The sequence below is a fragment of the Opisthorchis viverrini genome (genome assembly GCF_000715545.1).
Source record: "Opisthorchis viverrini unplaced genomic scaffold opera_v5_15, whole genome shotgun sequence".
In the NCBI taxonomy this organism is placed as follows: Eukaryota; Metazoa; Platyhelminthes; class Trematoda; order Opisthorchiida; family Opisthorchiidae; genus Opisthorchis; species Opisthorchis viverrini.
Genome location: NW_008751671.1, coordinates 2575912 through 2591729, shown reverse-complemented (window position 1 = coordinate 2591729; position 15818 = coordinate 2575912). Strand labels below are relative to the sequence as shown.

General features: G+C 44.5%; 1 protein-coding gene across 1 annotated transcript in view; it reads right to left on the bottom strand.

Moving 5' to 3' along the window:
• The window catches only part of T265_01422 (hypothetical protein), a gene marked incomplete at both ends in the record, with an annotated part of 35383 nt that overhangs the window by 18483 nt on the left and 1082 nt on the right, over positions 1-15818 (bottom strand). Inside the window, one exon of the mRNA XM_009165448.1 lies at positions 7462-7478. Within this exon, the coding sequence (XP_009163712.1) occupies positions 7462-7478 (17 nt within the window). The remainder of the gene's footprint in view (positions 1-7461; positions 7479-15818) is intronic.

Sequence of the window (15818 nt, the reverse complement as noted above, 5' to 3'; positions counted from 1 at the left end):
TACACGCTAGTGCATCCCACCACTTCTTTTCGGCGGAACTCGATGGGAGTGTAAATTTTCAGTTCAGCAGACTATTTTACCCGATAGGGTCTGCTCCTTTGTGACGAATAATGTAAGCGGTGCTCCTTACCACTTTGCGACAGTGATAAACCACAGAGCAACTTCACACTGGATGTCAAAAGGGATCCACCGGATGAGAAAATAGCCAACCGCGACAGGGGTCACACAGATTGTAGCATCTCCAGCATAAATTCTAAACTCACGGGGCGTACTGTTGATGTTCTTCAACAATAAAAAAGCAGCTCTACTACTTCTCAGCATAGGTTGATCCGTCAAATGAAAATCAGGTGTGTTACTTATAAATCTCTTCACCACCCAAAAAATGCCGAGAACTGTTGAATAGCCTTGGGCAGCCTCACTTTCCAAAGATTCTGGGATCTTTTTGGGGAATTTGAAACTGATGGAGGTGTTGAAGTTATTTTCGAAAATTGCTCTATGGAACGACTTATTTGCTGCCTACAGGTCTTCTCCATAGTCGTGAGAGTATGTTATTGTTGAACAGAGGTTTCAAGATTGTCCATTCACTCCAGTCATTGTTTGAATTCAAGAAGGAAATGCATAGGCACAAACACGTTCCATTAGTCCATGGCTCAACTTTGAAAGTAATATGTTCACTTTAAAGCGACTTGACATAAATAGAACAAGGTTTCCACTGTGGACTACACGAAATAACTATTTTAGTCACTCTGCTTCAGGACACTCGGAATGTATCGGACTAACAATCAATATTACCTCTGCACGCATACCGACGCACACGCTGTAGGCCGGCAGTCACTGATATTTGATACAGATCAACACAGCTCGTTGAATTGAAGTTCAGCCCGAGGCTTCTAATTAACAAGCGAAGAATTTAGCAGCTGTACGCCAATGCGCTGATGGGTTCGTACGCGAAAACTGTCCAACTACTTTGTCGTTCCGAGGCATCGTATACTCTACGTAGCAGCGCTCCGTAGACTCTTGTATTCACATCACACCAATTTGAACTGCTTGTCTTGCTCTGACAGGGCAAGGAGACTCGAAAATTGCGCTTACTGGAGCCCATTATCACTGAATACCGTTGGCTGTGCTGGACTTCGATCCCCAAACGCCTGACGTCTGAAGCCCATATGTACTCCAAAACATATAAGGTCACTTTTACTTGAACTGGTTGCCCGTCATTGCAGTGGTTGTACACCTGATTTGGAACTACAAAGCTACTTTCCTACACATTTCACCATATGATTACTGCGTTGGAGCTCGTCTAATGTCAAATAATTGGTGGCGACATGCATGCGGCATCCTCAATTTATCACCGAGGAATTCACCCAGAATTCCACCATACCCACACGGTTCTCCTCTTCAGTCCTTCCACAGCTAGGCGAGCACTTCTCAACTTCAGATAGACTTTTAAATTTACTCCACGAGCTTTTATACTGTTTTCATATTTCATGTCTGAATGTTCGCGCAGCACGGTACGACACTTAATATCCGTGAAAGAAACGAGGACTTCATCAGTTAGGCGTCAAGGGTTGCAGTCCATTATGTTGATACGTGATTTTTCCCGAGAAAAGTAAAAGTGCTTAGTAAGTGTCCCGCTATGGAATCTGATCGTGTTGGTCTCCCTCGTTTTGACTATATCATGTTTTTCATCAACGGAAACTGAACCCTCCTCCATTGTGCCCTCATATTTGTGAATTCCCTCTTCTTTTCCATTACCGTGCAAATAACGAATTGAGCCACAGTGACCGTTCAGAATATGCTCTTTCTTAAAACTGCGCAGCGTTGTCTTCTATTCGTGGTTGGGTTGATTGCGCAAACTCAAGTGCGCTCCAGCGACCTGTGGAACTAAATGCTTGAAACGCGGGGGATGCTGGTTAACTTACTGGGAAGATTTTATGCTCAATCATATATCGCGGTAGCTTTTTGTGGTTGAGCACCTTGTGTCTGATTGGTTGCACCCGTCGGCATGCTCCTCTCTGAATTGCAATAGAGCCTTCAGTGAGCATATTTCTTCCGTACCTTACCCAGGGATACTACCTTGGAATGGATACTTACTGATTCACTCAAGGGAATCAAGTTGCACCCTGTTGCCCGAGGCATCCGCATACATGCCTACAATTTTTCTAGACATCAGCAGTAAAAACTAAATGAATGTGCTGAATTTCGTCTGACTCAACTGAAACAGTGTCCTAATCTTATCCGGCGCATAAATTATCACACTCAATATCGATCAATATCACGAGATCACTGTATTTGTGGCCCTGGCTGAATCTTTGAACTCAGCGCGTTTGCTCAACGCACCCCAGGGACCGTCATAAACTGGGTCAGTGGTGTGACCTTTGTAATAGCTTGCACTCTTACAGTAGGTAACTGAGTTACTCAGAAGTGATGATCCCCGACCTAAAGTTGTCCTATTGTGGTGATCGAACTTCTGTGCTGCAGTAACCCTGCGAACAATACTTGATGAAACTCAGTTCTTAAAGGTTGAAACATGTCAGGACATCTATTTCATGGGGCAGCCGATGATGATCAACTACTCCCCATGATGCGAGGAATCGTATTATGCAGCCACCCCGGAATTTCTATCGGACCAGATCAAAATCGATTGTGAATTATATATATGGCTGCTATTAATGATGTGTGCTGGAAATTCGAATGTTCAAAGCTGAACACGAGTTCTTAGTTCTTAGAGTTATCTTGGCTTTTTGTAAGCCGCAACATCCGACGTTTTTACTGCACACCGACTCGTTTCCATAAACGTAACCACTTTGGTAAACGCAAACCTCCGTCACCTTGTTGGCCACTCGAATGCTTATGCATCAATCCTGTAAGCATAAGTTTGCATGTTGTTACTTCTTTGATGCCATATTTTCGTCTTCATGGAGTACAGTGACGATTCGAAAAGAACTGTAAACGCCTGCAATCATTCCTGGTTTACAAGACATGGTTTTCATTTCACTGATGTCAGTCAGCTATGCTCGGCAGGATATCAAACTGCTGGTATGGAGTCCGATGAAATCCACAACTACTTTGAACATTTTTTGTTCGTCCTTGCGAAGTTACCCAGCTCGATAAACTGTATTCATATCGGTCCGAACGGTTTTCTAATACATGGACTGTGCAGGAACTTCTCCAAGAAATATGTTCCTTTCTATTGGTGTTTTCTTAGTACAGTTGGTTCGCGCATGGAAATGCAGGTCGGCAGTAAGGAGCTCGGAGCTGCCAAAGTTGATCAAGACACAATGACATTTTGTCACGTCAAACGTCATACCCAGTTGCTACATGGATCTTACAGACCGCTCGCTGGTAAGTAAGTTTGACAATTAAGTTTATCATCCGTTGAGGTATGGTTTTTGGCTTGGCTGGACACTTCGGGTCATCGGTTTTGTTGTAAACATAATAGGAGTAAATACAACGTACTTACCAGCCATAGCATGTCTACTAAAGGCTTTTACCCGACGGTGTTTTTCTGTCTTGATTTGGTTACTAGTTTCCACCGAGTGGTAGAACGTTTTTGGTCAAAAGAAAATGCGAACATTTCTCGAAGATCATGTGCATCGTTTACTAACTACAGAGCGTCATCGATCGTTCTTAGTCTAAATGTCACTATAGGCGGTCTGCTGAAGCGCATCAAAGTTTACAATTTCAATCAACACCTCACGTTTCACGCACGCCATTTCAAAGACTTATTCACTAGATAGCATTCTGTGATAAGGCTAATCTGCCGTGACAGATACGTAACGTGTGTGACGTTTGACCAGGTGTTAGAGAGGGGGTGGAAATAAAAAAACGTGTGAATAATTTACTGATGTGAGCGAAACTAGTAGTCGAACTTAATAAATAAAATGCACAAAATGAAGAATAAAACATCGCACACACACGCACACTCTCTCCATAATGGCATTATCCACTTTGGAAGAAAACTTGCTAATGGAAGTTGCTCACAAAGGCAACTCACTCCTCGGTAAGTCCCTTTCAAATCTGTACTACTGAAAGGTAGGTCTACATTTGCGACTCCAAAAAACGAGACGATCGGAAGCTTTCCGTAGCTGTCAGCTTTTATCAACCGAATTATTCCTAGCCCTCATCTGGTTCACCATAAGTCAGAGGGCTTCTTCCCAGTTGACAGGTCTGGTTTCATTGACAAGCTCTTCGGACCGCTGCTGCACTTGCCACGTGACCGGTAACGAACTCGTGCGCCATTAAATCGGATTTGACCATATTATTCATACTGGCTAGGCCATCAATCCCAGTGGGTTCACCCGAATGACTTGTCTCAGTATCTTTCACTGCGGTCAGTGAGCGGTGCCAGTTGACAAATACGGCAAAATTTCACAGATCCGCTTGGACACTGTGAAGCTCATTCCTGTGGGCTGATGCAAACAAACCGACCCAAGGTGCTTTGTCCAAGAATTTGAGTGGGCTGCATATGCTACTGTCAACTGGTTGATGTAAAGCAGCCATGTCCAACGAAGTATATTCCACTTAGGTTATACAGCACGACTAATACCTGCTAATATGTTGTATGACTTCTTTTTCTAAACATTTCACCAGTCCACGTTAATTGCGGTGACTACTGGCTGTAATGATGCACACGTGCTGCTAGAGCGTTTCGTACACTAACCGATGTTGTCCATCTGCCAGACTATGTCAAAGGACCGGCTTCCATACCCCTGATGCTACAATGCAAATGTCCAGAGCCTTCTTATACCCGTCCATTCGTGAATAAGAACAGGATGTCACATGTTCACGTCTGTTTGTGCAGGCGATCCTTTACTTATACAAAGTCTATGTCAAATAGATCGCTTTGCTGAAAAATACATCAGTCGAGCAGTTTTCACCAACGGTGTGAGTAGTGCGTTCCATCTTCACGGACACAAATCAGTTTTCTTTTACTTGAGGACGGTGAAGCGCGATTAAAATTGCTTTAGCAGTGTTGTCGAATGTAGTATGCTGATTGTGATGATATCCAGTGTTCACGGGAATGTGCAGAGGAACCGGACAGAACTCCTTCCCATTTGATACAGAATGCCGATATTGTGGCCTTTTTGAATTTGTCAGTGGTGTACTATTTTGAGGGTCTCAATATGGATTCTCCTACATGGCGAAGAATGGGTGATTGTAGCTAAATTAATCATGGAACCTAGCTTGAATGAGATATGAGAGAAGGCCATTACATGGAAAGCTACAAGGGCGAATGATCGTACTTGGCTACTCCGGCCGAAGGGGAGTTGAGTGATATACACAACAAAACAATTTTCTTGGTTGTTGGTCTGTTCGCCGAGCTTGGCAGTTGGATTGCAAACGTTTCATTACCAATCGAGGTGACATCGTCAGTGTAGGGTTGAGTACACTGCACTGACGATGTCACCTCGATTGGTAATGAAACGTTTGCAATCCAACTGCCAAGCTCGGCGAACAGACCAACAACCAAGAAAATTGTTTTGTTGTGTATATCACTCAACTCCCCTTCGGCCGGAGTAGCCAAGTACGATCATTCGCCCTTGTAGCTTTCCATGTAATGGCCTTCTCTCATATCTCATTCAAGCTAGGTTCCATGATTAATTTAGCTACAATCACCCATTCTTCGCCATGTAGGAGAATCCATATTGAGACCCTCAAAATAGTACACCACTGACAAATTCAAAAAGGCCACAATATCGGCATTCTGTATCAAATGGGAAGGAGTTCTGTCCGGTTCCTCTGCACATTCCCGTGAACACTGGATATCATCACAATCAGCATATTTTATTTCTTCAAGAAATACCATTGCAAAAAAAAACAACTGTGACGGCGGACAAAGATTCCTCAGAAGTGGATAGTGAATATTCTAAGGACAAGGTCTCGAGAAGTTCAGACTGGCATGAGCAATGTGTCTTTGCTACTCAATTAAATGAATGAAGGACTATGTCCGTTTGTCCATGAGTTTTGTTACTCCAAACGGAAAAAATAGTACAATAGCCGAGAACAGACATCCATGCATCGACGGTTCGGAAAGACAAGTATTACTAGGTTAACTAGCTCATTTACTTAGCCACCCTAGCTTTGTATTAATTCGATGTGGATTATTCAGCGAATTACTTTTCACTGGAATGCCAAAATTGGCTTCCATCTTTTTATCAGTTTTTGAGGTAAAAACTGCCAAAATTCGGTAAAAGTTGCGGCGACAACTTTAACGTTAAAGGTTCCTTACATTCTCACGCTAGTGGAACGGGATACATCGATTCACATGTGACTGAATCTTGGGATATCGAGTAGATGTGACCGTGATGTGCTGCTCTGTATTCGGATTAATAGTGACTGCGACAGCCGACTGAAGTATTTTGGGCGTGTAGGAGGGTGATCTTCAACCCGCAAAATCCTTCGATTACCTCCAACGTACGCATAATAATCAAGTCATTCATTATCGAACACAAAATTTAGGGCGAAATGATATTTTTCTACTGCGGACACTGGTTTTTACAATCTGCGACTGGCGATCGATCGGTTGTGTGGACATGCTAGACACACAATTAGTGGTACAACAAGGTTGTTCTAGCGTGTGTTGCAAGCGAACACAAACCGACTGAAGACTGCTGTGTATCGACCGTGTAAATTCAACGTAGTCACACAAAGCCATAATTACGGTTGCTGAGTCACTTTCGTAGTTACAGTACGTTAGCACCCAAACCGGGGTAAGGTTTGATGGTTAGGGGCTAAGCACACTGTTGAATCGATAGAGGTAAAACAGCCGTTTGTTATTTACAGGCGTAGGTACGTGGATTAAAATGATGAAACTGAGAACATCCGAGTAAACTATAGGCCCATGCAAATGGTGTGGATTTTTCATCACCTAGACAAGCAAGTCTGACGGATGATGAAGAAATTTAAGTCAAAATGATCGGTTAGACAGGATAACAGCCTCAAGGCCTGCGATAAATACCACTCAGCAACGAACTTCGAATGAAGAGGAAATCAGATACTAAGTTAGTTCTATCAGGATGAATTAAGTCGGTCCCAATAGACAGTAAGCTGGAGTCAGCACTGAACTACCCACTTGACGCGCTCCTTGGTATATCCAGGCTGCGTTAAAACCCGACAGAATCGTTCAGAACGCTTCATCAACTTTTAAGCCAATATCTTTGAGACGGAAATCATCCAGAGTTATGAGTATCTTCTGATGGTTGAATTCTTCTTGCTGGTTCCGGTTGTGTAACTTAGGAAATTGCTGCGATAGTAGAGTGATTGCTAGAGAATGCTAACCAGACGATAAGCGGTGATATATTGAACATATTTCCAGTGTTCGACGGCTGCACTCATCTGAGGACGAGTGATGCTACGAAACCAAAGTCACAGTTACATAATCCACAAAATATCCGGAATGTTCTGTGGGTAACCGTTCAATCATTGATTAGTGAGAACAAACGCACCCACTAAACTTACCCATGAAGTTTAGGAGACTAAAGAAATAAAAAGTTCAAATATGTTAACAAGGTAGCAGAAGTGAACCAGCAAGATAGGAAAAATAACATTGCAAAAAGCATTGGTGTCATGAAGTACACCATGAAGAACAAAAACTCTCACAACTATGCCTTATATACTGGACAGAATGAAGACAACGCATTGCTTTCACATTCAACACTGAATCGACTCATTAAAGTTGTGATGACACGTGTATAGAATCCACATATCGGCAATATATTTGGGTTCGCATATCGAACAACGTCTATTTTGGCTATTATTCTGAGAAAGTGGTCAGGGTGGGCGTATTCACCTAAACGCCAACACAAGTTTCAGGGGTCGCATTCACCTATAGATCATTTGCTCCAAAAGCTCAAGAGAACACTTAGAAGAGCGACCCTCTTTACGGTCCACGGGATTCTTCGATGGGCACACTTTCCTTGAGTACACAATGGACGTTTCAAATTTTCGCTACGAATAACAAGCTGATGAACGAAACTATCAACGTCAAGCTAATGTATCTCGCTCGCTTTCCTTACGGATACCTGGATAAAAAGACGGGGAATATCCGGATGAGACGGGTGGTCGTGATTCGATGTGGCCATTTTTAGAATGCCATCTGAATAATTAGCTCCTATCAAGTAATATCCACACCCAAACACACGAAGGTATAGAGCTGGGATGCGTAAAAATAAGTTCAGTGGCAACTGGTGTCTCGGTACGAGGATGATTCTGTAATGCCCCTGGCGTGAAGATAATAGAAGAGCAGAAGCAGACCAGACGTTTAAAGCGAAATAACCTGATTTAGATGAATGTACAGTAATCATTAGACAAACGATTAGACAAATTTAGCAGCATGGTAAGGGGAGTGGAGTACTAGTTGGGCAGTCAGCCATCTACGGGGTACTATCGTAGTAAATTTGAGGGTATCTTAGGTTCCACATCATTCGTCATTTATATACCCGTGACTGAGCATGATTTTCTAATAGGAGATACACGTGGATGGTTAATCATAGGGACAGAAAGGATAGACTTTCAACTGCATCCACAAACAGAAATATTCAGCGCGTTTTACCAAACGCCGTGCAACGTCGGATATACAGTATGTTAAACATTTCACTAGGTGTTATGAGGTGGTGATTATTTGAAATAAGCAAAATTCTCGTCATTTTGAAGCGGACGATGGTGTGAATTAGTACCCTTTACGCTAGCTTTCTACTGTACCCTATTACTAAGATAGATTTGTACCATAGGGGGTCACCGTAGCGAGCAACAACAGAAGTATCCAGCTGCATGCCTACGTGCAACTGTTTGTGCTGGAACCGAGATCAGATAACGGTTCATGGTGCCCATTCATGCAAGTAGACTCATTAGTGCCATACTCATACGTCGCCACCTTAAAAAAACAAGGGAAATCGGTGGTACTATGACGGGAAGAATATCCGAACAATGCCAATATATCTGTCCAATATCTGCCAATATCTGTCCGGTACATCGGAATATCGCGTTATGAGTAGTAGCTGGAACACCATGAAACGAGGGTACCTCGTTCTGGTGAACATTGCTGTTGCTGGTGCCACCAAAACGACAGCATCCCAGTATGCAGGTGACCCTGGCTGATGAACCCCAACAGAACACAGCAAACTGTTGTCTTAGTTAACATGCCACTGAACAAAAACAACTACTTACAACAATTACACGTTTGACTGACGATCGATAGGGTCGGAAACACTCGCACATGATTGGCTGAATACAGATTCTATGCGTTTGGAAGTCAATTTGGTGTGCAACCTTGGCAAAATTTCGATGATACCAAACTGCTACTGACTGTCGAGGTTGTGATGTCACAGACATGATTTCCCGAGGTAGTTGACCCGAGGCAGTATGTGTTCAGTTCTGACGAACCTTGGTTACTTCCAATCAGCGGTAGAAGCACTGGGACACATTCAAACGATTGTCTTCCAAAATGGTATTAACAAATAGGTCTGCCGTCTGACGGGCGTTGAATAAAGCTAACATCCATTTGTTAAAGGTTATGTACTCAACCAGTTCGGTATCGGGACCTTGATTTACAAAATCCAGTGAATTCTTTTAGTCGCTCAAAATCGACCACTGTTGAAAAATTGAATTACCCAAAGGTTAGCATATGTTAGACGCACCTAGGTTCCGAAACAGAATAGACCCGCACCAGGTGATATAATGGAGGATATCCAAAATCGATCCAGTTTACACGGGTAAACGAAACACAGCCCCCTTCTCACGGTGAGCACTCGTTCGAACGGAGTTCCTATCACTAAACCCGCCCCTCGCTACGATTTTATAACACCCTAGCAACAAATACTGAGCCTCGAGACATTCACAGATTATTACCCAGTACAGTCGGTTGGTTTAGGACGGTTAGCAAGTCGGCATGGAGACCGCTGGTACAATACATGCAAATTCTATGCTCCTCTCGAGGGCAAAGACACGTGGCGTCCTATGAGGTACGTGACTATTCATAGCAATCTAATGTTATTAGGATATCAGCTTTGCACATAAATCCACTCACTAATCTGTTCGATTAACATATTTTGGAATGACGTACAGGGGCAATTGAGAGTTGAGCAACAGCAGTTTTTCAGCGATCTCCTCCCTTGGTCAATATAGATTGAAGGGTTATAACTAAGTAAAGGATACATGCAAGCAGAACGAAGGTAAATATATATGAGCTAAGACGTGGAAATTGCTCACGTCACCATCGATTGGCCTGAGTGAACAGCCAACACGTACGCGGATCATGGAAGTCTCAATGCACTCACGAAAGCTTTCTTGGTAGCAGACTCGGGCCACGTGAATGAATAGCAACTGCCTCACCTGTGGCTAGATGTCGATGTTGAACGGATCTTGGTAGATAGATTAGCGGCTGGTAGAGTATTCCAAAGGTTTTGTCAGAATTGATTACAACTGTTATCAGCCGATTGAGTGAACACTGCGCTAGTAGTTGACCTCCCGACCCGACTGTCGGCCAAAACGGTTTATACTCCTTTAGCTTCCTGCATAACCTGTCATGCACCATACGTATTATGCTGAACATAAGGCAAAATAATAGACTACTATTCTGTGAGCGAGGACTGGCACTTTATCTATGATACCGACTGGGTAGCTCGGACGTCAGTCTGGGTGAGCTAACACTTCAGCAACACCAGAGAGAGAGCTAACCATCCTGTTTGGTTTCAATGTACTCGTTACTTTTGGAAATGTAAAATACGAATCATACGGCGCCTCCTCAAAAGCTCCAACCAGTACACAGGAGAGATTTGTGGGGCTCACGTGTGAGGAATGTGACAAGTGCTGCAAATCGAAAGCTGGCTTGAAGACGCACAGTAGAGTTCATGTCCATATAAGTGTTGGCACGAACATGGTCGCCCAAATGGCACGCGCTGATTGTTCCCACCCTTTTCGGACGAAGATTGGCCTGAGTCAACAATGCCGGTACGAAAACCTCACTCAGCATGATGGAGATAAGCTTAGCCGAGCGAATATTTCTGGTGTCCACTGGTCTTAACAAGAGTAAAAATCACTCTAGTACATTTATTCGTCTTATGACACGCGAACCGCGCAGTTCGCGAGATTGGATTGGTATTTTCCTGGTCGATCGGCTATCAACATCAAAAACAGGTTACGGGTGCTTAACTGGCAAGCACAAAAGAACGAATCATCACTTGATGACCCTGACCAAACCATTCGTCAAACAGCGGCCTACTCGACAGAAGTCGATAACTATAGCGCCTAGTTTAAACAAACCGTGGATTGCACCGTGTCACTCTTGGAATCCCATGCTGACCATTCGCTCGCTAGTGTTGACCTTCTGGCATTTGCCCGAGGGTTACAGTCTGGCATCATGACACCGGAACAAGTCCTGTCGCTTCTGGACCTCCACGACTCCAGGACATTTCCAAAAACCTGGAAAAGTGCATCCCGACGCCGTCGTCAGTTAGCCCATTGGATCCCGGTCAGCCGAAAGCAGATCCGCCGAGCGAACTACGCCACTATCCAGAAACTATACCAAAAAAGACGGAAATACACATCGTCTGCTGTCCTCGATGGGTAATGGAAGGATCTATACAAAAGTAACTGTGGCCTACCTCTGAACGCTAAGCAGTATCGGAAATAGGTGCTCTCAGCTCCAAAATACGTGGATAGCCGGCCAAGTCGCGCAATGCTACCATCCGATTGATTTGATCGAGCCAGTCACGGGCGAGAAAGCCGGTCGTACGATCCGTTTGATGGGTAATTTGTCCCCAGGTCTGGACAACCTTACACCCAGGATACTTTGCCAGTTCAATGCCAATGCCCTCGCTTGGCACTTCAACATACCCTTATTATCTGAAGGCTGTCCGCCGCATTTGTCTCAGCAGTGCTCAGCCATCGGTCACGGAATCCGCATCACGTGTTGGGTGGCTCCTCGAGAGTCGACTTTCCAGAAGGAAAGACGTTTGAATTATTCTTTCTCCTGATCTACTTATAGTTTGTTGGTAGTAGGAATAGACTCGGGAATTCCAAACAAAATTTCACTGAAAAGGACCTATGCCCGAAAAGACGAGAAACGCACCGAAAAATGATTGCGGGGAGCAACAGGTGCCCCTCACCTACTCTCTTCTTTTCTTTTCAATCTAAAGCTTGAAATATAATCAGACCAATACATTTATTTACAAATCAATTTGGCTTTGCGGGAGACTCACCTAGAACACAGCTGAACTGTGCTTTAAACACCATAAACGAGAGATTCGGTCGGGTCCCAGGTGAATCTCCCGCAAAACCAAATTGGATTGTAAATGAGTTTACTTCGCTAATTTCGTGCAATTTAGGTTCAAGTAGAACAAAACGTTGACAGAATCTCGGGGACTGTGCCTACCTGTTGAGCCCGAAGAGCGAAACCGCTCGTGGGTTGTCGAAGAATTTTCAGTAACCTTGTGCGCAGTGTATTACGTCTGTGATTAGACAAACTCTGTGGTTGTACGTTGGAAAAGTGTCAGTTGCTACCTTCAATGATGACGCTTAAGCTTATTTTTCCTATCCATTATATTTTAACTGCATTGTAATTTGCGGACGAATGCTCCGCTGTGCGTAGCCCAGGTCAACAAAGCTCGTCGGTGACACTTGACAGCACCCTCAGGGCGCCACTCAACCTGTAAGGCTAAGTTCATTTATGACGTAAATTCCACCGTGACATAACAGCAAACCCGTCCTTTTGGAAACCGCCAAAGTGGTTTTTGTGGGCTTGTTCGTCTGGAGGGACTGCAATGATAAAAACTTCGTGCTGCAAAAACTGTTGCACAAGCTTACCGATAGGTTGCAACAAACCCCCAGACTGACCTTTGCTGCGACCTTTGCTACGACAGTTAAGTCATTCTACGGTAAACAATACTGAAGCACTAGCATTTCTTGCCAGGAAGATAATTGTTCCTAACTTTAACCTATGCTCACAAGCGAAGTACAGTTTTACGGCTATAACTGCATTGCGCTCAGCTGTAAAACCCCTCCAGTGCCTAGCTGCCACGCCAACCGGAGACATGAGGGCTGGGATACTCTCATATTGCCCAAGCCTAGACAGTGGAAGTCGAGAGGCAGAGGTCGGGTTCGAACCATGGACTTTCCGGTCAGTAAATGCGAGCTCTAACTACTTGAGCCATCCCGTCCCCTTTATAGCTATAAACCATGTAGTATAGGAGTTCTAACTGCTACGCTTTCGTTGGACGATAATATAGGGATGACATCCGTGCGCTGAAGGCGATCACCCCATTACTTGACTTGCGTTGCCTCGGAGGACAACTGAAAATCTGGTTGGAGTAGCCCGGCTTCTGCATGGTTCATGATGTCCGCCAGCGGAGCAGACACTGAAGATTTCTAAGGCTAACCAGTGCTGTGCGCAGCGACCACGCCTCTGATCTACAGAGAGGAATAGATCGAATGGCAGCAGTGTACACTCCATAGTTGACAGCCAAGGTGAATTCACAATGGTATTACAAGTGTGGGAAACTGGCAAACGCTACTCTGGCCTTCACAATTCGAGAAGTGATTCCGGAACTTACGAAGCTGCCCAAACAGGTGAACGCACCTGTCCCGTACGTCAGTTCATCTGCTACTGCGAAGTGTAGTAGCACCAGGGTTATCAAGTAACCGAAGAGTGAAGTGCAAGAAATCTGGGTTCGTCCTGAGTGGTTCGAGGTGATGACCGAAATGGGGTCTTTTGTGCGCCTTTCAGAGAGACAGGGTGCTGCTCTTGAAGGCCGCAATGTGAAACAGACCCCGATTTTAGTAACGGTTTATCTTATCAGACAGGGGCTGAGAGCAACAACTAGGTGACCGATAATGGAGCAAAACGACTTAGTTTAGAAAAGTGTCGCCAGGGGACCATCCAGTGAAAAGTGAATTTAATACACCTTGGACAGTGGGAAATAACTCATGAGTCAAGGTTAGAAACTGTTTCCTCATCAAAGCCGTACTCGGATTAATGATCCACGGTAGCGAGGCAGTAATTAGCAGTGGCGCCTCACTGTCCTACAACGATATTCTGATTAATGAATGGCCTGCTCTAAGCAGGCCAACAGCCAGTGAAACGTGGCAGAAAAACGTCACTGAATCCAGCTAGCATCCAACACAGTCACAGCGCACCTCCCAGTCACTAATCTCTACAGAGTACAGTGAACAATTGCTCATTTCGTGTTTTTTACACGCGTAGCGTTATGCACAGCCGATGTTGAGGCTTACATGATTGAACTAGGTAGAGAAATACAGGCATTGGCATGCCAATTTGGCTTTGCGAGACTCACTTGTGACGCAGCCGAATCTTTGGTTTATAATGCTTTTAAACTCGGGAACTTCGCCCACCTGGTTAGTACCAAGAAGGGCGAAACCGGTTGTGCGCTGTCTAGAAGTTTTTAGCAACCTATGGGGAGCTTTCCCATTAACCGAGCCTGCGAAACAGGTTTTGAGAAACTGTCCAAAGACCTCACAGCCCAGCGTCATTGTTATTCGATAGTGGGGACCTGTCCAGCTATGCATCAGTAACGCTCCAGTCCAACGTCGTGTAACAGCTGGAAAGTGCCGACAGCAAGTATAAACGGATCTGCACCGGAGAGTTTGGTGCATATTTTGCAATCCTGCTGGATTACGCATGATGCCAGATGTGCTCGTCATAATCGGGTTGCAAGGGAACTTGCAAAACGTCTCCGTCGACTGGGGTACACCTTCTTCGAGGAGTTGAGAGCCCCTACTTCTACGTCGTTCATCAAACCTGACCTAATCGCTGTTCGAGATCGCCGTGGAACTGTAATAGACGTCAGCATAGTCTCGGATGGGCGTGGAGTGATAGTGTGGAATGAGAAGCAGAAGTATGGTGCTGATGAACATTCCCTTGCCATAATCTCAGCCCTACATGCCATCGGTTGTGATATCGACTTTTTGGTTCACCAACCGATGATCATCTCTTATCGAGGCATCTGCTTTCCTCAATCCGCTAAGGCTGTTATTGGACTGGGACTTCCTAAGGTCGCAGTCAGCGACTTGTGTTTGCTTGCCATTGTGGGCTCCCTGCGTACTTATGACACTTTTATGCGTGGCACATGGCGTTGAAGGTACCTTTTTGCCATTTAATCTCACACCAGACCCAGTATGACGGTCACCTGATGTGCGAGTCTTGACTGTGCTAGCGCACGCTGCACCTTGAAGAGCATTCACCATTGTTTGTCCTTTCTTTGGTTGTTGGTCCTTAGACGCGTGTTCCCATACCAAAATCTTTACATACTTTGGGATTCACCTCATCAGGCTGGCACTGCCCTTGGCATGATCTCGAATGAGACGTTTCTCTCTTTTCTCCCATATTCTCCTGTTACTCTTTCGCATTCATCGCTTACACTCACTTTTTATGTTTGTGATCATGCTCTTCAAAAATAAATGATAATATTTGATAAACGATTTCCCGATTATTGAACACTGACCGTCCGAAACGGAATGGTGCGGCAGGAATCTGTTGACAATAATAAACACTAAATACCAACTGAAAAGGCTAGAGGAAACCTCCTCAGCTTAGTTTTAGAAGTGCAAGGAACATCTCTAAGCAACCTACCAATTAGATGCTGCGACCATACTGCTCAGCTATTTATCCCCACGTTTGTCCAGTTATTGTCTTCCATGTTATTTAGGTCACTGACAAGCTCCTCGATCAGAACCGCAGATTTTAGCATGCCTATGAAAACATACAGCTCAGTCGGATAACTTGCTCACCAATACAACGCTGACGACTTGATTAACACTATAATTTAGCGGAACATAACGGCATCATCATCATCATCATCAAA